The 24,290-nt window shown below is 38.7% G+C and overlaps 1 protein-coding gene across 1 annotated transcript in view; it reads left to right on the forward strand.

Moving 5' to 3' along the window:
• The window catches only part of diaph2 (diaphanous-related formin 2), a 369,240-nt gene that overhangs the window by 219,312 nt on the left and 125,638 nt on the right, over nt 1-24,290 (forward strand). The window contains exons 22-24 of the mRNA XM_020591281.1: nt 9,405-9,506; nt 12,584-12,823; nt 17,559-17,688. Coding sequence (XP_020446937.1) covers nt 9,405-9,506; nt 12,584-12,823; nt 17,559-17,688 — 472 coding nt within the window. The remainder of the gene's footprint in view (nt 1-9,404; nt 9,507-12,583; nt 12,824-17,558; nt 17,689-24,290) is intronic.

Consider the following 24,290-nt stretch of genomic DNA (forward strand, 5'->3'; position numbering starts at 1 on the left):
TGTTGTGTGCAAATGCATTAGTAAGACTATTCAAATAAGTGCAGGAAAGTGTCCAGCATCTCTTTTATTTAAACACAGCATGTCTTAATGAGTAAATATGTGTACATCATTTTTAGCACTCATTGGCAGACATACCAGAGCAGTGGGAAACATTTGCATTAATTTTATGATTTTAGGTTGAACAGTGGAATGTTGCTCGTACTGCACCATTTTATACACATCCAGATTTAGCATGGGAATCGACACTATGTCAAAGTCTTATCAAACTTGTGTGTCCTTTGCAGTGTGTTTGGGATCATTTTCATGTCGGAAAATTCCATTCCTGCCGAGGTTCATGACACTGGGTGTCATCTTTTCGTTCAGTATATGGGTTTTCAAACTCGCATTCATAGTGCCATCTAAAAATGTCATCTCTTTTGCAGTCATGCAGCCCGATGCCAGCACACTCCCACCTCCATGTTTCATAGTAGGGACTGTGCAGTCACTGGGGTAGTACTGGTCAGGTCCACGCCAAGCATGCTGGACTGCATCTGATCCAAACAAATTTATTCTGCTTTCATCTGACCACAGACTGCAATGCCAATATTCATCAGGCTTCTTTTCAATGGCAATGGTTTTCTTTTTTGACACCATCTGCAGAGGTTGACTTCATATAACGTCAGTGCCAAGTCAGAAGCACTTGTCTGTTTTTCAATACAAGGTTGTATAAATAACAAATTGTGTGTGGCGTCATTTTCCAAGGACAGCCACTGGACCTTTTGTCACTGCTAGTATGACTCTTGTACCACTTAGCCACCGCTGCAGCTGTGTTTCAGCTGTACGTTCAGTAGCACCCACTTTGAATGTTATCACACTGTACCATTCAGTTGTTATCAGGACCAGAGTAAAGCCCAACCCTACGTCTAGTCAGCTCAGTGAGATGTTCAGTCAGTCAGTAGGTTGTTATCATGTACACGACCTGGACCATCATTGTTAATAATAAATGCAGAGCATGTGACACTTAGAAACTACTTGATTAGGTTTTGTCACAAAAATTTCTTGGTTAGGTTTTGGGAAACATTGTGGTTTGGGTTAAAATAAGCACTTACTAAATGAACAACACTTACTGCGGTTTGGGCACAAACAGCTATCTTCCACCCACCCATCTAATCAGACCTCCTCCCTTTGTGGATTCTTTAACCATCACCAACGGTGACTGTTGCTCCTGTCATAATGAGCTGCTAGAGGTCATCTGATTATAACATAGTGATAGATAACCTGCACCTTCAGACCTACTGGTAGGTGCAGGTTATCCATACTGAAGCATAAGCCACATATGGGTGTGATAACACCTGACAGCGGCCATTAGAGTTGTAACGATATTTGTAACTTTGCGATATTGCAATATAAAAATGTCTCTATACTGTCAGGGGACTGTGACGGTATCTGCTAGGAAATTACAAAGTTGCACATTCAGCAAACGGAGAAGGTCAAAACTACCTAGTGCTACTAAAATAGCAGGAGCGCTTTAAGTTAAAATGAAAATCATATAAAAAACACTGATTTATTATTTAGTAAAGGACATTTGTTCATCTTTTTACTTCATTTTTTTAATATCACGATAACTATTGTATCGTGGACTTGTATCATACCGTGAGCTTTTGGTATCATTACATCCCTAATGGCCATTTAATGAGGTAATCACATTCCAATTGGTTTTTAGTAGCCTACTGATGGTCTTTACCTTCTCCCACTCTAATGAAGTATCACAATCTTGTTTATCACTTCAGGCAGTTCTTTACTATGTGGAGCCTTGTTATACCCTTCACTTCAATTTAGAAATAATACAATTATGGTGCAACTTTGAATCACTAGACATTTTAGTTCTATTGTACTCAGTGTACTCAGTTTAGCTGTATACTGTATGCAGTATTTAAATGTAATAATGTTCCTTCCTTTCAAATTGTAGCAAATTACATATTGTGTCACATAGAGTCCTTATACACACTGCTCAGGTGTCTATGAGTAAACACTAGCATTGTCAGTTTTTAGTTTTGCACTAGTTTTCTTCACCTTGCCATGACAACAGCTTTTCCGCCAGGTTTCACAGGGGCATTTCGTACTAGCCTTGCTTGTTATTATTGTTTATCTCTCTTGTCAATCACCCAGAGCACCACGATGTTCATCCATATGCATGGACCCATCATTACACGTGGTAGCTCATTGGCTGCAGGGTCTGGAAGTGCCCATGCCAGTCTTTGTTCTCTGCTGTAACAACAGGTGATTGTAGCAGCCTGGCACATTGTTGGGCATCATTTGCATGGTTTTAAAGTGCACATGTGGGGCAAAGCGATAAGTATGGCAGTGCATCGAGCCTGTTGGATTAAAGCTTATGCAGGAGAAGCAGGGCCCTCCTTGGGTTTAATTGTGGTTTATTTTGGCACAGAGCACATAACTCTTCAGCATCAAATGCTAATTTAACAATAAAATTTGAAAAACATTATGCTGATTTTGTGGGGCTGGAAAAATAAGACAGAAAAGGAGAAGTAAAGGCAGAGGAAAGAGAGGCTGCAACATCAAATGTACTTCAGAAACTGATGGACAGATCCCAAGGTACTACATGTTATTTTCACTGATCGCCACCTCTCTGCTGATCTCTAGCCACAGGGTCTAGGCCAGGCGCTCAGTCCTCAGTTTGAATATAGACTAGAAGCGCACACATTCACACTCACAGACTCACTCACTCAAATGCTTATATACAGGCGAGTTCATGCACAACAAAGCACAAGAGTTAAATTTTGATTAGGAGGAGTGCATGCAGCTTCTCTTCAGGCACACTGGGTGCTGTATTTCCTTAACCAAGTAAAAATTAGTTTTCATTTTTTATGTTTTTTTTTCACTCTTCAATTCAGTGTCTGTTTCTGTGACAGATGGCACATCACTCACAGAGACGCTCTCAGACAGCAGACTCCACAAACAAATTAATTTCTGTTATTGTTTTGCATGTTAGCTCTCCTCTCTTTTGATTGACAATCTCATCATACACCAGCGCTAACGGCTGTATGCGACACTGTAAACGAAGGATATTTACAAATGACAGAGAGAGATTCAATGCAATGTAGTGAAGTTCATCCCCTTTTTCCACCTTGACAAGTTAGCTTTTTAGCAAATGTTTTGCATATAGAATTTCTTTATGCATCATGTAAAAACAGTTAGTCCATAAATGATATTCTATATGATTATATACTATATTTATTCACATTTTAAAGCATAGCCCCCTTTTAGTTCATTTATAAATGGTGGATTTTTCATTTTCCTCACCACAAATTCAGATGAGGGTGGATAATGCTTACAGAAACATTTTGTTTTCCACTTGTCTCTACTTTTTTTTATTAATTTATTTTTTTCTGTGCAACCTGTGCCCATCTCTCTCTCTACCAAAATGTATCTCTCTGCTTCTCTTATTGTTTATCTGTGTGAACCCTCTATGCGCCTTGTTCATTTCCTTTCTTAATCCTGCTTCATACATTTCATGGTAAATGTACAGTAAGTGCTCAGGTCTGCATATGTGTAAAAAAAAAATCCTCCATATTTCCTTTTAAAAGACAAATTTAATGTTACACTTAGTCTGTTAGATTTTCCGGCCCCGGCCCTCAAATTAATCCCTCCCCCACAATCTCTCTCTGAGCCTTTTTTGTGTCTTTCTTTCAGACTGCATTTCTCATTTAGTTTAATGCTATTTTAGAATCTGTCACACTCAGTTTGTTGCTTGTCAGTCTGTCACTGTAGTTTTGCTCATACTGAAATTTGAGGTGTTTGTTTGGTTTGGATGGCGTAGATTCTATAATCCTGCAGTGGCCTGTATGACAGATGTTCACTGTTCAACATAGTCGCATTTGAGACAAGATTTGCCATTTGTTGTTGTTTTGAAAAGTTAGTCCTCTAATGTTGGGTTTAATTGTATAAATATCATCTTATATTGCTGAATGTTGTAGGAGGCAATCGTCCTTATAAATGCTTTACATGTGTTTTCAAATAAAGCATAATTTTTCAGTGTTATTGTGAAATAAAAAAAATATTCAGCATGAAAATATAAACTTAGGGTGGCACTGCACTCCATTTTATTGAGCACTATCTGTCAATGCTGCCCCGCTGTCATAAACAAAAACACAGCTTGATAGCCTTTGTTGCACATATTCCGTTTCCAGTTCTGTGTTAGTAACCTTTTGTTTGAGATAGATGCTGTCTACACCCACAAACTGTTGTGCAGAGGTACTTTTTTCTCTTTTGACTCTTAAGCTCAGTTTAAAAAAAAGAAAACACTTTTGAAATTGCACATGATATCTTTTTTGGAACTGTCAAGTGTTGGTTTGAAAAGTAAGCCTTGTAGAATGTTGAGAACTCGTCTCGTCTATTATTGTGTTATTGATTCAACCTGAAGTTGTCACTGATTTGCTATGAGCCGGGTAGGGAGCCTGCTGAGGTGTCACGGCAGGGAGATGCCAATCCCACGTTGCTCTTCATCACAAAGCATGGGCAGAATACCACATGTTTCTCTGCCTCCAAAAATTGATGAGAAAATCAATTAAAAGGAGAAAGTCACATCTGTCAAGCACATGGCAGACACATCTCCTCTTCTGTCTTTGTTGTAGACCTCCCAGGTCCCCAGAGAGGAATGCAGTTTACTGAAGTCATCTTTACAGCATCAGGCGACTCTCCTTCTTTTCTCCTTTATTTAACCCAGCTTAAAGACTTTATTGCTTTGAGAAAAGTTTTATTGATTGACTTGTTTCAGACTATATCTTAAAGTTTCTTGGTCTCCTTTATCATTTTTATATTACTGTTGGGAATATGCTTGTCTCTCGGAGTCCTTGAGTATATTTCAGGAGGTGAGGACTGTAAAGTAGGTGGGGTAGAACATAAAAAAAGATGACTAAGAGTTTGTTTTTTTTTACTAAGTACTGTATACTATTTATACACAATTTCATCAGTGTTGTCCAGGATAAATCCTTGGTTCCTCGTGAAAATAAGTGCACATTATCACTGACATTCATTGTATTCTGAATATCAAAGTTTTCCATTGTTTTTACATTGCACTACATGGCACCTGCTGTTTATTACCAGCATGAACAGCTGTAAACTGTATGGTTAAGTTTATGCCTAGTACATGCCTAATGCCCCCTTTTAAACTGTATTAACTTGGCAAGGGTTCACGGATGCTGTGAAACTGTCAAAGTGATTCACTGGAAGCTGGTTGACAGCGGCAGAGATCAAAGTATGGCAGTGAAAGCCCTACAGACACTGTCATCCTGTACAAATGTTTAGTGAACCGTAACCTGTATCTCATTACTTTTACAGTCTCCTTTACCCTCACAACTGTTTCCCTTCCCTTCCCTCAAGTGCAGACATTTCAGAGCCTGGGTAGCATTAGTGGAATTATTTTACCAGTATTTACTACATGTACTTTTGTATACTGTTTATGCACCGAAACATATACAATTCCAAGTGAATGTGAGGGGAAAACATCAGTAACAGTGTTGTGAGACTATCGGAGTCCTTGAGCTGACCCACTGGCAGTAAATCTATAATAAATTGATTGAGTGTTGTGTGCAATGATATCCTAATCTGTTTCAGAGTAGAATAACAGCCAAAAAGCTATGCTGTGGTTATTATTTAAGTCAGAGGTCATTGCATTTTGACAGGCAGGCATGCTGTTGGGTGTGTGCTAGTGCATGTGCTATTAGATTACTACTGTCCTTGAAAAATATTAATTGATCCTCATTTGTCAAACTGAACACAGGATTGATCAGACCTAGGATATACAAAAGGCAGTTTTCAGGAGGAATAAAAATATAAACTGCTGGAACTGTCAAAAGTTTTAGAATTGAGATAGTTAGCAGAGGAATAATGCTTCTCATAACGAAGGCCGTATGTATTTGAATTTTGGGGCCTGAGAGCATTTCTGAGGAAAGAGAAGAACATACAGATTGAATGGAAAAAGAAAAAAGCTACCTATTGAAAGGAGCACAATACTGAAAAGGATTCCATGTAAGTGGTTGCACATTTTGACTTTGATCTTGCCAAGTATCTTACCATCAGTATGTGTTTCTTGTTGACACACACTTTTGGAGGACATTTTCTGTTGGTTAACACAATGTACTTAACTCTTTTTTTTTTTTTTTGTTAACTAAAGAACCTGTGAAGCCTGTGTTGGCGTTGCTTGCTACGTGTACAATCGAAGGCCAATTCAAAGAAATAAATTTCTCACTTTGTAGTTGTGCCAGTGACAGTGAGATAGCCTGATTATTTCAGTAGTCCAATGCACACCTTCTGTAATCCAGTAATTTACCATTTGCTACAATCAAATATATAATATATGTATATGGTTGCAGACAAGGAGATACTGTAATAAGCAGGATTTTTGAGGCTTTACCTCAGCAACCAAATTTTGCTGTTGGTCTTTGCTGTTTTTTTGTTAGTGCATTGCTGTATCTTGGCTCATGTGCTATATGTAGCGCCTTCAACTTCACCCAAGGTGGTAAATGTAGTGTTGCTAGCATACTTCCAGTAATCTCTCCCAGACGGCTGTGTGTGTCTGGTGGCCTGTGGTGCACAGTCTGGCCCAGCATCATCACCCAGTCTCCCACATTGCCACACGTATGGTGCTGCCTTTGTGTCAATTGTGCTCTGTGGGATTTCTTATAATTAACAAGATGACAGACAAATGAAATGACAAGCACAAGGTGTATTTGATTTTCTCTTACCTTCTCAGCTTCCTGTGTTAATTATTCCCATTTGTTTTCAGCTCTAGAATTTTGAAGTTTTTGTATGTCACCTAACATTAATGGTCTTAACTCTGCATGTGTATATGTTTATATACTGTCACCATGGATTTCTGCATGTTTAAGTCACTGACAAGTATTAACAGCACAGCTTCATCAAAGAATGAAACTTACAATATTAGAAATGGACTGATTCACCAGGAAAAGCTCTGCCAGCAACACTTTTCCTCCATTTTCCCTGCCAAAACAGACTCAATTCAAATCAAAAGGGACTGTAAGGGTGAAAACATAGCACCTTATTTTTCATCTGTGCTCAGGAAGCAATGCCAGACAAGAACAACCTAAATAATCAGGTTTGACACAGTGGTAGCAGAAACTGTTGTAATGGGTGAGTAGTTTACATTTTACTTTGAACCAGTGTTACACTGTCAAGGAGCACTTTTTTATTAAGCAGCTAAGGTCTGTTAGGGCAGAGACACACCAAGCCAACGTGAAAGAACTAGCACCAGCGACGGCCAACCTCTGAAGAAGAGCTAGGCTGCGGAAGTGTAAGCTATGTCAAAACACCTCTCATTCAGAACAGCTGCTGTTTTTAGCTGCTCCTAATTGAGAATATATCTGAAAAGAAGCTTCACATGACACTGCCGTTCTCTGCCCTTGGCCTTTTGGTTATTGAAGAAGTAAGGAGGTTATGGAGGTGAAAAACGAGGAACCGCACTAATCAATCATGAAATCACGGATATTATGTCAACAGACTTAAGAGGCTTTCCCAAACTGCTTTCTTCTCATGCATTTATTCGCTAAGTTGAACAACCAAATAAGAGTGGTCTATCTCTCACCAACGAGGCCCAACCGCCGACGCTGATTCAACATCTTGAATCAGCTGAAAGGCTGCCCAGAGAGGCCGACTAGTGCCAACGGTGTGGGACACACCAGAAGGACGAGCCCCGACAGACACTCACCGGCAGCCCAACAATGGCCTACGGCCGACCGTTCACTTTGTGTGTCAATAAGTAAGAATGGTCCAAAATTCCTCCTGAGCGTTGTGCAGGTCCAGTCCACAGCTACAGGAAACACTTGCTTGAGGTTATTACTGCCTAAGAGTGGTTCAACCAGTTATTGCCATAACTTCTTATCTTTAAATGGTCTTATACTTGTATAGTGCAGCACACTCAAAACATTTTCACAGTATTTGGCCATTCACACTCCCAAGCACTCACATAGCGGCGTCATCACCGGAAGCAACTGGAGGTTCAGTGTCTTGCTCAAGGACACTTCGACTGGACAAGCTGTGAATTGAACTGCTGATCTTCCGGTTAGGAGATGACCTGCCCTACCTCCACTTTGGTGAAGATCAGATCACATTTCATGACCAATTTATGCAGAAAACCAGGAACTTGCAAACAGTGCCATTATTTTTTCTTCCAACTGTGTGTGTGTGTGTGTGCATGTATGTCAGTATATACATATATTTGAAAGGTCATGAGTGATTTTGTACCATCATAGCTCTGTGCTAGGGGGTTATTTTTTTTTTAAATCTTCAACACTCCTTTATACTGGTGCTGATATGATCAAAAGCCTTCATTATCAAGGCACCGTTGCTTGCCGCTGACCCTAATTGAGGCTTCAGCAAAAGCAAGCATCATTTGTTATAATGGCTCACTCCCAAACAGGAATGACAGGCCTGCATTATGGCTTACTTTTTATATTACTCAATTCCCTGAGGGAAGGACAGAGATGTCTTCATTAGTGAGCAGTAGACTCTGGCCGTGGTGCCACAATGACTGCTGAGGTCTATAGAGTGGGCAGCCAGGCTTGTGGCCCAGCAGCAGTGTCTGCTTTCTGTTTTCCCTGTCTGGGTTCCCATCTGGCCACGTGACCCTGTGCCAGTCTTCTCCCGCTGAATACATTTGGGCAGCTAATGAGGAAGGAAGCTTTGTGAGGACCTGGAAAAGGGTACCTCTTCTTCTCTGAGAAAAAGGGGAAAAGTCACTGTGGTCAGTTTTATTAACTTGGCTGATCTTCACACAAACCATTAACATTTACAGAAAACACAGCTCCTCCCATTATTTTTCTCATCTCCGCCTTAATCTTCAACCTCACTGCTAGTAGCATCGTCTTTTTTCCTTTTTCTCCAATGGAAATTTAAAAGGAAAGTAGCAAATTAACGACAAACCTTGTGCATGTGTTTGTACGAGACTGCGAGGTGATGTGGATTATGCAGTAGAAGGTCAGTTATCTGAAGGTTTCTGACATGTTTGCTCGTTGGCTAAGGACCACTACTGTCAGAGCAGGGAGCCAACAGTGGCAGTGATTATGTGACCTTATCTGCTCACTCCTACCAGATCATCAGTAAATTCTGACTGAAATCTGGCCTAATAAACATAAATACATGAAAAGGTTGATTGAGTCTATAAAAAGTTTTTTTTACAACCTTTTAGCTAGTCAAATAGGAACTCACTCACTCCCACTTTGCTTGCATAGTCTCTTTTCTCCTCCTACAGTGTAAGATACCCTGTCATCCTTGTCTGTGAGGTGATTTTTATCCTGACATGGACAGAAAATGAGATTTGCATTAACAGTAGCTCTGGGTGTGTTTTTGTGTGTGCTCATCTGTGTTTGTGTGTGCTCTCCCATTTGTAGAACCTGATAAAGAACCTGCCAGAGCAGAAAGAGCTGAATGCGCTAGCGGAACTAAAGGGTGAATATGAAGAGCTAGTGGAGTCAGAGCAGTTTGGCATTGTGGTAAGTATAATTTCCTGTTGCCTACTGGATCGCCCCAGGACAACACACAGAATGCACAGTCATATTCCCAGTCTTCTATAGTCAAAGCATACACAGCTGAGAAATCCAATTTACCTTTTCTTCATTACTGTTTTTTTTTTGTCTGTGTCCATATAGTACCTCACAGAAACTCACAAACATGCCCACTGCATTTTCAGACTTGGAGGTGGAAGGCTGCTAGGTTTGAACAGTGGTTTAGCTAGGACCAGGAAATTAAGGAATATATTATTTATAGGGATCATCCCTAAAAGTTGCAGTAATTTGGTACTGTAACCCATCTTCAAAATGACAGAGGCTATGATTTAAAAGTACTTCTGACTCCAGCAACGAACAGTTCAGTCTTTTTTGATTAGGATACAGTATAGAGAACACGGTGAATGCCATATTTTGACATCAGCTGTCAATGTTGCCTCATGATAAAATCATATCCTAAGGCTATGAATCCTGTTTGTAATGAAGTTCTTTGAAAAGTGTGCAGCTGTAGTCAACCACTTGGTATCCAAGTCCTCTAATCGATTTGCAATAAACACCAAAGTTCTATCTCTTGCACTGGTGGGATAAATAATGTGGCAGGCAGCAGTGGAAGAAGTGTTCAAATCCCTCACTTAAGTAAAAGTAGCAATACCGCATTGTAAACATAATCTGTTATAAAGTAAAAGTCCTGCATTGAAAATGACACTTAAATAAAAGTACCAAGTACTGACATCAAAACATGCTTAAAGTACTAAAAATAAGAGTACCCATATACACTAATGTAATTACTCATGCATTATTGTGTACATCACATTTAATGTTGCAGCTGGTAAAGTGGGAGCTAGTTTTAATTAGCTTATAACACTTATAATTTGAAGTACTTTGGGTAGCTTGCAAATGTTCCACTGGATATCAATAGATTCTTATGATTATGCTGTAACTTTTGTTGGTTCTGGTTCTGAAATGTAACTACTAACTAGAGTTATAAAATAAATGTAGTGGAGTAAAAAGTACAGTTTCGAAGTTAAAGTGAGAAGTAGCACAAGATGAAAATACTCAAAGTACATATAGCTCAAAACTGTACTTAAGTACAGTACTTGGGTAAATGCACTTAGTTACTTTCCACCACTGAGTAACATCTTGTAAACTTGGAACTAGGATTTATGAGGCCAGTGTGTAATGATTAGCGGGTAATTAGAGCTGTAACTAAGTATGCAAACATTTTACCTTTTCACATTAGCCTTTCTGGGATTGAGTCCTATATTAAGGATAACTGAGTAAGCAGGGTTGAACTGTTGTACTGTAAATCACTTGTAGCCGAAGGAAGGGAGACATCATCAAGCTATTCTGACCTTTCTACTTAGTTAGAGCTGTAATTACATTTTAATTAACTGCTTTTGCCAAACGAATACCCAATACTTTAGGCGACTGTAAAAAGAAATGTTATTTATAAGTGTAACGTTACAAGATCTTTGAAGTACATTAGACAGTTTTACAAAAGAAATGTTCAATTAGACTAAAGGGTCGCACATGTACTTCATCTCCCTAGTTACTTTTTTTTTTTTTTTTTTTAACTCACTGAAGGCTTTTTTTTTGCCTACGTCTTTTAGGAGATGTAATGAAGCATCGGGTGGCAGTTTCCCTCGTGATCTCACCAATGTTGTGATCGTATGCCTCCCCACTGATGAAGTAGCTCCTCAATGTAGAACTGTTTAGTTCCCCTGGGAAATAAGTCATGTTCATGCTTTTCTCTGCTGGAGCTGTCACCACTGTTCTCGCTTTCATTGCGATTTCTCCTTATTGTATACAGATCAGTTCAAGTGAGGGAGAGGGAGTGTATGTACTTATGTGTGTGTGTGTGTGTGTGTGTGTGTGTGTGTGTATGCACATGTGTGTGCAGGGAATTATGGTGGGTGGGAATGTTAGTGTGTGGGGAGGGGAGGTTGTTTGACAGACAACTTGCCCATGCGCATGAATAAATTTCAGCAGCAATGAAACATTATGGGCTGGATCTGACGATTGCCTTCAAGCACCAGATTATGCTGCAATCTGGAAAATTTGTCTGTGGTTGCCGCTTTGCCACATATTTTACAGCCAAAACCCTATTTGTTTTTATTCTCTCCCTTTTTCATTGCTATTTTTTCTCAACTTCCTTCATTTTTTCACCCTTCAAGTATTGATTGAGGCTGTTATATTATTTATGGCAAATCTGTTTATGGGGAGATTCCTTTATCCATATGAAAGTCTGGAGGGAAGCAGAAAACAGCTTAATCCCATTTGCTAAAGAGGATAGTTGAGATTCAGTTCATTAAAGCTAGTAGCAGTAATTATATTAGAGATGCAAAATGACAATAATGGCAAGGTAGTGTAACTACTGTATATAGGATTTCTTGTTCTGTTTTTGTTTGCTCATCTTATAAAAAGTTATTGTAGGAACTCGCAGCTTAAAATAAGGTTTTAATATATTTGCAATTGTTATGAACATAATTCATGTTATTCGTCACATTTACAAAGCTGTTTGTGTCCCTGTGCCAATAAATTGTCATCATAGATGTGGAAACAAGTGCGCTGGCCTCTTTACTTAATACATATGTTCTTAAAGATGGATCACACAAATAATCAGCTGATATAAAGCACTGTAACTGTGGTGGAGCATTGCACTTGTTTCACTTAAATTCAAATAGTGTCAGTTTTTCAGGAGGTTATGTCCCTCTCTAAAAGAATGTGCAGGTTTCTGTAAGTATTAACAAAACAAATGCACTGGTGATATTTCTGGCCATTGTAAATAATTGTTTTTTCCTACATTGGAAAAACATGGTGGCTATGTTGGGTTGCACTCACTGTAGAAATTGCTGGGAGAGCTGACAAATACAGGTGCACCGATAAAGTGCAGTGGAGTAGCAGTGAGGTCCAAGCTGAAAATGTTAACTTCACCATGAACATACCCACAGTGGTCATTGTTGAGGCTTTGGTCATTTGTTTATACTGTATACAATGCCAACTACCTATATTTTTTTTTATTTCTGTTGTATGTTTATTCATATATTTATTTTTATTGTCCTCAGATGAGTTCAGTGAAGCTCCTCCGACCACGTCTCAATGGCATTATGTTTAAGCTGACGTTTGAGGAGCAGGTGAATAACATCCGGCCAGACATCATGAATGTGACATTCGCCTGTGAGGAGGTGAAAAAGAGTGAAGGCTTTAGCAAACTTCTGGAGCTGGTGTTGCTGGTTGGCAACTACATGAATGCTGGCTCAAGGAATGCCCAGACATTTGGTTTCAATATCAGCTTCCTCTCCAAGGTAAGACACCACAATGCCACATACAGTGACAGAGATAAAACTATGTTGTGAAAATGTCTGAATCATAAACTGACACTAATGAACAGTGGTTCTGAAAGTGCTGATCTGAATTTACATGTGGTGACATCTGATTCATATTACAGTATAAACTGTCACTGCAGCATGCATTTAAAAATTAAAATATATTTTGAAATGAGTCAGCTTCGACTTGTATCACTTACACTTGAACAGTGCTTTAAGAAAAAAAAAAAGCAAAATTAATTTTGTTGGTGCGTCCCTTTAAAGTAGCTTTGGCACTATGGTGCTGTGTATAACAGGAAACCGTATTCAGTATCTTATCTAATTGATGAGAAAGCTAATGAGAGTATTTACTGGGCAGCTTAATGGGTGCTGGGGGAGCTCATAGGAAGGTGCTGAAGTGTCCCTCCAGGGCTGCCTGGTGGTTGCTACAGTAAGTAACAAACTCAACCTTGTGTGTGTCATTATCCTCAAACTCTGTTCTGCAGCAGTGAGAACTTCTATGAGAACAAAAACATTTTTTAAAAGTACAAAAAAAAGCATCCATCCATTATCTATACCGCTTATTCCTGAATAGGTTCAATAACCACGCACACTCACACTCCTACAGGCAATTTAAAGTCGCCAATCAACCTAAACTGCCTGTCTTTGGACTGTGAGAGGAAGCTGGAGTACCCGGAGAGAACCCACGCAGGCGCAGGGAGAACATGCTAACTCCGCACAGAAAGGCCCCATGTCGGCCCACACCGCCCCCCTTTCCCAAAACAATCATGTCAATTTCATTAGTCATGTAATGTAAAAACCTCTACCATGGGATTTTTCATGTGTGAATGCCTTACATGCATGTTTAAAGGTAACAGTCTTGCAGGATTCATGTGTGAAAAGAGATTTAGTATGTTAAATCCAATGTGCCTTTGGTATTCCTGTAAGCTGTCTGAATCAGAATGCAGTGTCAGTGTAGAGCCTGGTAACACCTCAGGGGGCTGATTGGGCCATTATTGACGGACAAGAAAAAAGTGTGCTTTCGCACTTTAGTCAATCAAGTAAATGGTGCCCTGGGTGGCAGGTCTAGGGTACCTAATGGCTTCATCAGGGAGGAGGAGTGTGATGATGGGAATGAGCAGCAATGGGAAGGGCACAGAGGTACCCACCTCAAGGACAGAGGGATCTCCTGGGTGCCAGCCCTTTCACATGTATTCAGCAAACTGAACGACAGCCCTGGCATTACAAAGACAACTGTGAAATTCTTATAGTTTAGTATGAAAAATATGTGAGCAAAATACATGTTGGTCACTCATGACTTTACAGATAAATGTTAGTTCTCATGTTTCAAGTGGCATGGCATTACACAAAGCCTTTTACTATGGCTTTGCAAAGCTCATCTGCACTGTAAGGAAGCCCTTAAAAGCATCGAAATAAGCATGATAATTAGGAGACGGTTTTAATAATGTAATATATATGGATAAGACCATCTGCTGTATGACTCAAAACAAAGAAATATTGTTTCTCTTGGGCCTCATTCTTTTCATGCTGAGGGAAAAACACTTTCACAGGCTCTGCTTAATAATTAAAGACCACATGGCAAAGATGTGTGTTCATTTTAAGTAGAACAGGGTATCTATTAGGCACTTGACTTGGCAAAAGGGAGTCATCTGCTCGACACCAGTGTGACCTCGTGTCCTACTTTCAAAATATAAAATGTTCAACAGCTGAAATTACTGTTACAGTTACCAGTGTTACTGTGCAATTTGTGTCCACAGCACATGTTTTTATTGGGCATGACACACACTTTCTTTTATTCAGAGAATTCATTCTCCCTCAGTATTAAATGGCCTTGTGCCCTTTCTTATTTATATACTACATTGCTTCATCTTACACAGTATAACATGTAATTATATGTGAAAGTGTATAGTGTTTGTCCTGCGCTGCAGCTCCATATGCAGAAGTGAAATTGAGCTATCACTGGCCGACAATCCTTCTGTTAGTGTGAGAGTTCTATAGTCCCATCGTCAGAGTTCTTATGTTATTATTTAATTATTGTTATTTATTTATTTTCTACATAGAGATTCATGTGGAAGCTTGTGGCTTGTAATAACACATGTCACTCTAAATGCTCAGTGTGTTGGAATGTTTTGTACTAACTAGTGAGGGATTTAGAATAATATCACCTCAAGGCAATTTATGTTATGAAAGATGGAATGATATCACTGTTCATAATTAGCTTTCAGCACCACAGTAATGAATCACTGTTTTTCCTTTTGCTTCAGATGAAGATATTTGTTTTGAAGGAGTAGCTTTATACACACTGTATCCAGTGGCACCATTAAAACGTAATGGGATGAGGCACATTTTAAGTAGCCTGAGTACAAAATGGCAGCTATAAAAAGTGCTTTTTATTTACTGTAGGTAGTTTTAAAGAAAAGATTTGAGGTAAAACTTACAGTACCCTAAGCTCTTCGAGGAGAGCATTTCGAAAAACTGACAGTAAGAGCCTTTTCAATTTTAGCTGTTAGTGCGCACTTTGAAATGGCCATGACAAGGTATGGGCAAGGATTAAAAATTACCCTGTATTAACCAGCCCAGTGCAACCTGTACACAAATACCTCACAGCCCCTGGCACAGTTCTTATGAAACCTTAAAGCTGGATTGACTAAAGTGCTTAAGCAAAACTGTGTGAAAATAACATCATCACCTAGGGCTGTAATGTGGATTCCCTCTGCCCTGATGGAGGCCCTTTTGCAGAATGTGCTACCACTACCAGTATCTCTTTTTATTTCAGCATACTCTACTTAAAATACAGTAAATTTGTTTCCCTCCCTAAAGTTATATTTTCTGCTCGAAGGCACTGTTCAGTTCAGCTTATAGTAAAATAGTCCCTCCTGTGATGAGGACAGATCAGGCAATGTTTCCAGGAATACAATGTGCAGGTTTACAAAATGCTTTACCTATCCAGATGTGTGCTTACAGCTCGATTAAAAAAAAAAAAAAAAAAAAAAACTTTTAAAATAAAAAAAGAGATGAAATCCCAAAACTTTCTTAAAATGATAATGTTTTATATATCTTTAGCATTTTTAATCAATTATACAGTACAAATTATGTCATTAGAGTTGCACATAATGCATTAAAGAGACAAGTGTGGGTTGAGCCATTAAAATGGTCTGCTTATGAATTTGTGGATATGCATGCTCTGTGGACTTGGTCCAGTCTTATTATGTCAATGATATTCACCTCACAATGCTAATATGCTTCCAGTTTCATCAGATAATTTTAATGACTCTCATATTACCTGAAACCACATGGTTCCTCCATTTACGCCCTCTGCACCCAATAAAACCCCACAGTGTGCCCATTCTTCTCCCCTGCATGGGCACTAGATTAGCTCAGGTTAAAGACACTGCTCTGATGAAATATGTTAATAATTTAGTCATGGAGTGGACAGAATTTACCCAACCTCTATGTATTATGCCTTACTAATATTAGATAGCATATGAAATCAACATACCTGAGGTGTATGTATTTATGTGTGGTAAACACAGTTTGGGGTATAAGAATAAACAAATTCAAATTTAAAATCTATGGAATACAGTTGTGATTACCGAACATGAGCAAATGCTTGATCCTTGGCTAATGAAAGTATGTGTATATGTGTGTGAGCGTTGTTGTGTTGATGAGTCAGAGTATGACTCTGACAGCCTGTAATTGTGTGCGCGTGCATGCATGCGTATGTGAGTGAGGATGTGCACACATGTTTGCATGTGCACATGTGTGGGCATGTCCAACTGCGGGCTGTTTACAGCGTGGATATTATCACTATGAGTACAAAGAGGTGGGTTGTGCTAATTAGCTTTCTCAGCAAGCCATTCAAACAGCATGCAATCACGGCTGGGAATGAATATAGAGCAAGTTTCCTATGCACTGATGTGGAGACCACAGCTTCTGTGTATGAACATGCATGCACACACAAACACTCTTGGCAAACACAGTACAGTAGTTTGTTCCAAACTTTCCTGCCTCAGTGTTGTTTTAGTGTCATGGGAGTGGTTTTAGTTTATTCATATTCATTTATACAGTCGCGAGAAAAAGTAATGACACTGTTTGCAATTTCATGGTTTTCTGCATAAATTGGTCATGAAATGTGATCTGATCTTCACCGAGTCACAGATAACAACAAACACTATTTATGAGCTGATAAAACTCAGTCATGATCTTTCATGTCCTTATTGAACACACCAATCAAACATACCAAATGATGGTGGAAAAAGTGATGGTAACAGTATTATAATTAGCATTTTTAAAATTTATTTTAAAACTGGAAACCTGGAGCAGATTCATACTCCTCATATGACTTACAACTAAGGTTCCCTGGCTGTGAGTCTAACTTTGGACATTGTGGTTATCTGGTATGGCATTTAATCATTAGGCTACTGGGACACGCTGGTCTCTAACATTTTTAAAGCCTGTCACATGGCCTCATCATCTTTCAGGATATTTGGTGACACTGTATTTCTTGGCTGTTTAACGGATGACGGAGGAAAAGTCAGTAAAGTCTTGCAGGCCAAACTGTGCAGAGAGAACGCCAGTACTCACATAACATTTAAAAGGAATATCTGCTATTCTGGAGACATAATGTGTTTACATCACAACCATAGTAGCTGTTTTTGAAAATGAATTAGCCTTTTGAGGTACTGTATCAGTGATTTTCTTTTCTTCTTTTTAGATCCGAGACACTAAATCCATCTGTCAGAATACAACACTACTTCATTTCCTGGCGGAGAAGTGTGAAGAGAATTACCCAGAGATCCTGAGGTTTCCAGATGAACTGGAGCATGTTGAGAGTGCCAGTAAAGGTATGTCTTTATGCCAAAGTTCTTTACTGCCAAATTATACCTATAAATGATTGTAAATTTGAACCTGCATTTCATTCATTTATTTTTATTTCTTTTCAAATCATTCTCACTCTTTATTTAGTCTATTTCATCCCTTGATGGCATCTAGCTCTCTTTTTGTGACAGTAATATAATAGTTTATCTGTCCATGCTGTCATTCAGCTTGTCACTGCACTAATTCCACTTTAATTCTATTCTCAAGCATTTGGTGGAATCCCGGCAGGCTTATTTACTTTGTTAGTCTCGTAATTGGTTATTTAATCTAATTCAACTAATTATGCACTTGACTGAGGCTGCCAGCCATTGTTTACATGGACTGAATAGTTGTCTTGCTGTTTATATATTTAGATGTATATATGCTCATATTTTGAGCTATATCAACTTTGTCATTTTATGAAATTAATTATTCAAAGAGAAGCCAGTTAATCGACTGAGGCCAGTAAATAAAGGCATCTTGCAAAAAAACCCTCAGGAACTATTTAAGGAGCAGGGATGGGAGAGAAAAAACAGTTCACACCACGCTTTTCTTGTTTCACTGATCATCACATACAATTAAACTGGATTTTTAATCAAAACTGTTACAGTGAAATAAGAAGGGTTTATGAGACATTAAAATTACTAACATACCTACACATGTGCTGAGCTAGAGGGAGGATTACCATTTTTAGGTAAGCAAGTGATCTTGTTTCAATAATTTCTGCACCATTTCAAATCTGCTACTTTTTTTGTACCATTAAGTACGGTAACTCTTTTTGCCCCACTCCATATATTTACAGTGACTGCAGCATGTTTAAACTAGGGACATAAGAAAAGCTGAAACCTATGTTGATATGCCTCTACAAAGTCGATTTTAATAGATTTATTTTAAGGAAGATCACAAAGGAACATAGTCATTGGAGGCCATTTATTGGCCTTTGCATGTGTTTGGAAAACCTTTACTCCCTGTAGAACACTGGAGCATTGCTGAATTATTTACCAGATTCTCCAGATCCTTTGCAAGCTTTTGGCCTCCTTTCATGTAACGGTAAATAAAGCTTGTAATGCACTGTACACTCTCAAGATGAAGTCAGAAACCACTTATGCATGATAACCTCCCCTGCTAGTACATGTTGTTTTACATTCAACATTTTTTTTTTTGTTCTCACTTTGGTTTCTGGTGGAGCATTTTTTTCCAGCACAGTGCTTAGTTGCCTGTTGACTGGAATGGTTAGAATGAGTTCCCAATCAAACCAGGTTTGTTTAAAAAGAAGACCTTTTGTTATTTATTAATCAAACCAGCAACAGTTTGAAAAGTCTTTGGTGTTTATTTGGAAGCCATTAGTTGTGACCATGGCGGCAACCTTGGTGGGGTTCATATTTAAAATACACTACAATACAGAATAGTTAACAGTAAAAAAGTGTATTGTTTTGCTTTCTGGGTTGGTAAATGTCATATGAACAAACTTGTGTAAATCCTGTCGCCCAAGCATGTAATTTCTGATTGTTGATTGTCAGAGGAGGGGTTAACTTAAAGACAGACAGTGATGTGGGGGATTCAAATGTAATCAAACAACCATCTACAATGGTTGGAAGTTGGACAATTAATATACCTCACTGATAAGTGCAATCAGGCCCGGATATTTTCCATAAGAAATCATGATTTCCCTGCCTTGATTGGCTGATTCAGACTTTCAACTCTCCAGTGGGAAATTGGATTGCCACCTTGCCATCGCTAGGTTATTGACAGTTTTTTGTTTTCAGCGCTTTTCTCACAATTTAAAATGGCTTATCTCTATTTCTTATAGAAATTTAAAAAGTGCAGTATGTATCTGGAAGGATTTATTAGCAGAAACCGTCTATAGTAGGCATAATTATCTTTTCAGTAATGTGTAATCAGCAGAAAATAAGAATCATTGTGTTTTCTTTAGTTTAGAATGAGCCTTTATATCTACGTAGGAGTAGGTCCCTTATCATAGAGGCCGCCATGTTGAGCTGCCATGTTTTTACAGTAGCCCAGAATGGACAAACCACATATTGGCTCTAGAGCATGAATATTACATTTTCACACTGAAGTAGGAGCTTGGATATTGAGATTCTTGAAAGACGAAGAAGAAGTGATGTTAGAAACAAGAGGATGCATTGTCGTGAGTTTAATAACTATAACTTGAACAAATGGATGATCATGGTTATACTTGAACACCAGAAAAATGAAGACAGCGTCTAAGAAGCAAAGACGTGAAGAAACTGGACAGTAAAATTAATCCTAAATGCAAATTTTTATTTGATAGCTTTAGCTACAACATGGCCAGTGCTGAGAAACCCACTGTGGTCAAGTGAGTCGCTGTACTTATTTTCAGAGCGTGCAATTTGTCCTACCTTTATGGTAATCGCTGTAAGAACTGTTTAATACGGTTTATGAGAGATTTGCTGAATGTTGAAATCTGCGACCTTGCCACTAGATGTCACAATCTTACACAATGTACCTTTAAGATGTGTGTGACTTTTACAGCTATTATATAAATATTTTGATGAGATGTGATCTGTAGTTATTGATAATTGCATCGCTGATAATTCAGTTTTTTTGTCTAGTTCAGACATTTCTGATGTTGTCATACTTTTCAATTGTTGTTATCAGGTGTTATCATGCCCATAGATATGGTTCAGTGACAAAGGCCCTGTATCATTACAAAAAGTACTTATTTTAATGTAGTTATTTATTACTACCTTCCAAAATATTTGCTAATATGAAATGGGTCACTGCCAAGTTTATCTGCAGTTATATAACAATAGTACATGCTTGACTAAATCAGCCCAACTAATAGCTTGTTTACTGCTTTGACCACAATGCATTTTACATCTCAACAATACAGCCAGAAGAAAGTCGTTGGAATCAAAAGCAGTTCGGTCATTACCATTTTATTTTACTGATTCAGCTATAAAACGTTCCAGTAAAATGATGCTTAATTATTAAAGATAACTCTTTTTTTCCTTTTAAAAAAGCCTAAATTACCTATCAGATCAGAAATCAGCATGGCTATAAACTTGCCTGGGAACAGATTGTGCATCCAGCACATAAAGATGTTCCCTTAGGACAGTCTTCCTCTCTCTTTGGATTCAGCCATTACTGAAGACTACCTACTGCATAACAAGGTCAGTTTTAATTAAAATTCATGTGAGGCAGGGGCGGTGATCTGTGGGTGTTCCAGACAGGACGTAGTCAAGGGGAAAGGGCATGCTTTTTTTTAATCAATACAGTGTGGACACATGGCTTCAGTGAAATATGAGCAGAAAATAACTCTGTATGAAATATTAGCAAAAGAACTATGTTTTGATGAACATTACTTTTAGCAGCTCAGACTGTTTTTTAAAATCCAAATGAAATTTAGGGCCTGTTAAAAATGTGTAAATGTGTAAAGTGCAGTTACACTGGTTAATAAGTTTGCCAGTTTTTCCTAAATTTGCTACTGCACATAGCATAATGATAGCAGCATTTATGAACACTGTCATGAATTAATTTTAGGTACCAATTAAGTTAATGTCTGATCAATCTTATTTTACTATGCATAATTGCAGACTGAAATGTTGTAAAGGTCTAATCCAGTTTTGGTAACACGACCCTGTTACCACCCACATTCTTCTATTTTATACCACACTGAGCTAGAAAGCATTGTTAAAAACAGTACAGTCGTAAAATCATATAATGATATTTAATACTTATTAGCAGATGTGAACTTTACTTAGACATTAAGGTAATTTGTGTGCAGTCGAGCAGTTATCTGCTTCAGTTTTTTAATTTTCTTCAAAACATAGTTTTTCTAAAATTACATTTTTTAAAATCGCTATATATCACCTTGTTTACATCATTGCAGTATATTGCAGTATATTCATGATATGAATCTTATTGCCAGTTTGTTGCCTGTACACACCCCTGTCGGCTAGAGTGTGAGAAGTTGTCCAACTTGACTAAAACATTTATCTCTAACTTAGCCTCAGCCACACTTTTCACTGGACAGCCATGCAGTAATTTTTTTTCAATAGTTGTAGACAACTTGTCTTGTTTAAAAAAAATCTGACACTAGTCAAAAACACGTACAAGGTTCTCTGTGAGCCAAAAATACTTTACCACCTTCGCTGTACAATTAATCATGTAACACTGTACACAACAGCTTCCTTTCATTGCCTGTTAATATATTGCATCCTTGAGATCTTTCTGACATTTCTTAATATTTACATTTTTTAACATGCTCCTTCATACAAAGTAATACACTAATGCAGTTCAATGAACAGATATTTCCACCTTAAGCAGGAGGTCGACTAAGCTTGAGCTCTTACAGCAGCCAGCAATGGAGTCTGGCTCATGCATGTTTTCAGCAGGCAGCAGTTCCTCCACAGTTTCTTTTGAAATTGCAATTTCTGGTTTATTTATTTATGTGTTAGAGCAAGTGATTATTTTTGGTGCATTTCCTCTATTGTTGCCATTGACAAAGTGCTTTCTTTTGTCTGGTGACTCGTCTATTGCAGTTTTTTTCAATACAAACATCACGATTTAATTGCCTTTATGTATATTTAGATGCACATCCACAAGCAATTTTAAAACTCCTAATACATGCCTATTACTAAGACAACTGTGCAGCCTTGTGAAGGAAGATGTTACCGAGCACTTTCTCATTTAGAGTATACATAAATTTGAGTGTTTGTACCATGGAGCACTCTTATCACCTACCAACTTAATATGTACAGTATATGCATGCTGGGTAAATCATATGATTTAATCAGGCGAATTTGTAATTTCAGAATTAACTGTTCTCTATTCATCATGTTTTATTCTCTAGGAAGAAAAACAAGCACATAAATGGTTGGTCTGTCTTGTCTTTAGGTTCAGTAAAAGTGAAGACAATGTTGCTCTTGTTTTTTCTTCCAGAAGCTCCGATTAAAGAATGCCAGTAAAATCATTAAAGCCTGAAGAACAGACAAGGTCAATGTATTGACTGTGTTTTTAACAGGTACCTACAGTAGCACTTTCTGCCCAGAGCGAAGACCTACTACAGAGACACTACACTCTTTGAGGTCTCAAAATCTCTGTAAAGGGATGGAGCTTGTGGAGAGTGATATCACATGTCGCTTATTGAATTGTTTGTTGTGACAGTACAGTTTTTAACCCAATCTTTGTACTGTGTCACGTTGAGTATTTACACCTGTTATGACGAGCTGTGTGTGAGTTGTTTAGGACCCAGTAAATATGCAGATTTGAACCCAGGATAGACAAGAAAATGTATTTAATGCTCCACGAAAACAAACAAAACAGAGCCGGTCTCGTCCGCTGATCTTGGGGTAGCTGGGCACACTGAGTTGACTGGACTACTGTCTCCTGGGGTGAATGAGAGGCGTTGCTCGCTGAACAGCTGAGTGCACCGCAGGCCCAGGGAGTAGTCCAGGGAGGGGGAGACTGGTGCCAGAGATCTCGGGTTCGGTGTGTGGGTCCCCTGATGAGGCAGCGCTGGTAGCTGAGTGGTGCGACGTAGGATGATGGCGCTGTCCCAGGATTGCCTTGGAGCTCTGAGAGGAGGAGCAATTCACAAAAAGCAGTCCAAAAACCAAAAACCCCTTTAAACGTGAGAAGGGCACAAAAACTGATACAACAGAACAATGCACAATAACAGTTCACAATGTTGCGAAAGGAGCGCAGATCAAACAACGGTCCATAAACTTGAGGCCTTGACATGAACATGAAAAGTAGTTACCAACAGGATAACACCTGCTGCCGAGGTACATGGGGCAGCCCGGGTCACGGACATAACAACACCAATGCAGCCAATTTTTTACTGTTGTTAAGGTAACAAATGAAAACATTTGACTGTTTCCCAAATTATTTTTTCTTTTTTAAAAACATTACATAGTTTCATAAAAAATAAAAGATCAGTCAAATAGCAATAAAACATAATGTAGTGATACATTTAATTTATGTAGTTAGCTAGTTGTACCGTAATATGGCAAATAATGAAGCTTGAGCCCAATTTTGCCTTTATTTTTGTTATATTTTGTATACAACAGCACTGTATGTGACTGTGAACAGTAAACTGGTAGCCTCTCTTGCCACCTTATCATCTTGGATCACTACTGCTAAATAACTTTGATGTGTGGAGGATTTAAAGCAGGACTGGATAGCTCAAAGGGGCTCAGCCTCCCTCATCTCCATCCATCCCCCCCAAATGACCCATCAGCTCACTATCACCAACTTGCACTGTGTTTGCACAGAGTGACACACATTTGTGCTGAGTGATCATTTTAGTGGTACAGGAAGCATGAGTGGAATTTTCACAGCCGTGGTTATACGTTGATATACTTTTTTTATATCAGTGTCTTATACAACCCTGATTCATTGTATTATTTAATGATGTACTGTATTACTTTAGGGCAGCACGGTGGCACAGTGGTTAGCGCCGTTGCCTCACAGCGAGAAGGGTCCGGGGTCGGGCCCCACCTGGGACCTTTCTGTGTGGAGTTTGCATGTTCTCTCCGGCTTCCTCCCACTGACCAAAGACATGCAGCTTAGGTTGATTGGTGTCTCTAAATTGCCCATAGGA

This window comes from Monopterus albus, unplaced genomic scaffold (genome assembly GCF_001952655.1).
Source record: "Monopterus albus unplaced genomic scaffold, M_albus_1.0 scaffold2.1, whole genome shotgun sequence".
In the NCBI taxonomy this organism is placed as follows: domain Eukaryota; kingdom Metazoa; phylum Chordata; class Actinopteri; order Synbranchiformes; family Synbranchidae; genus Monopterus; species Monopterus albus.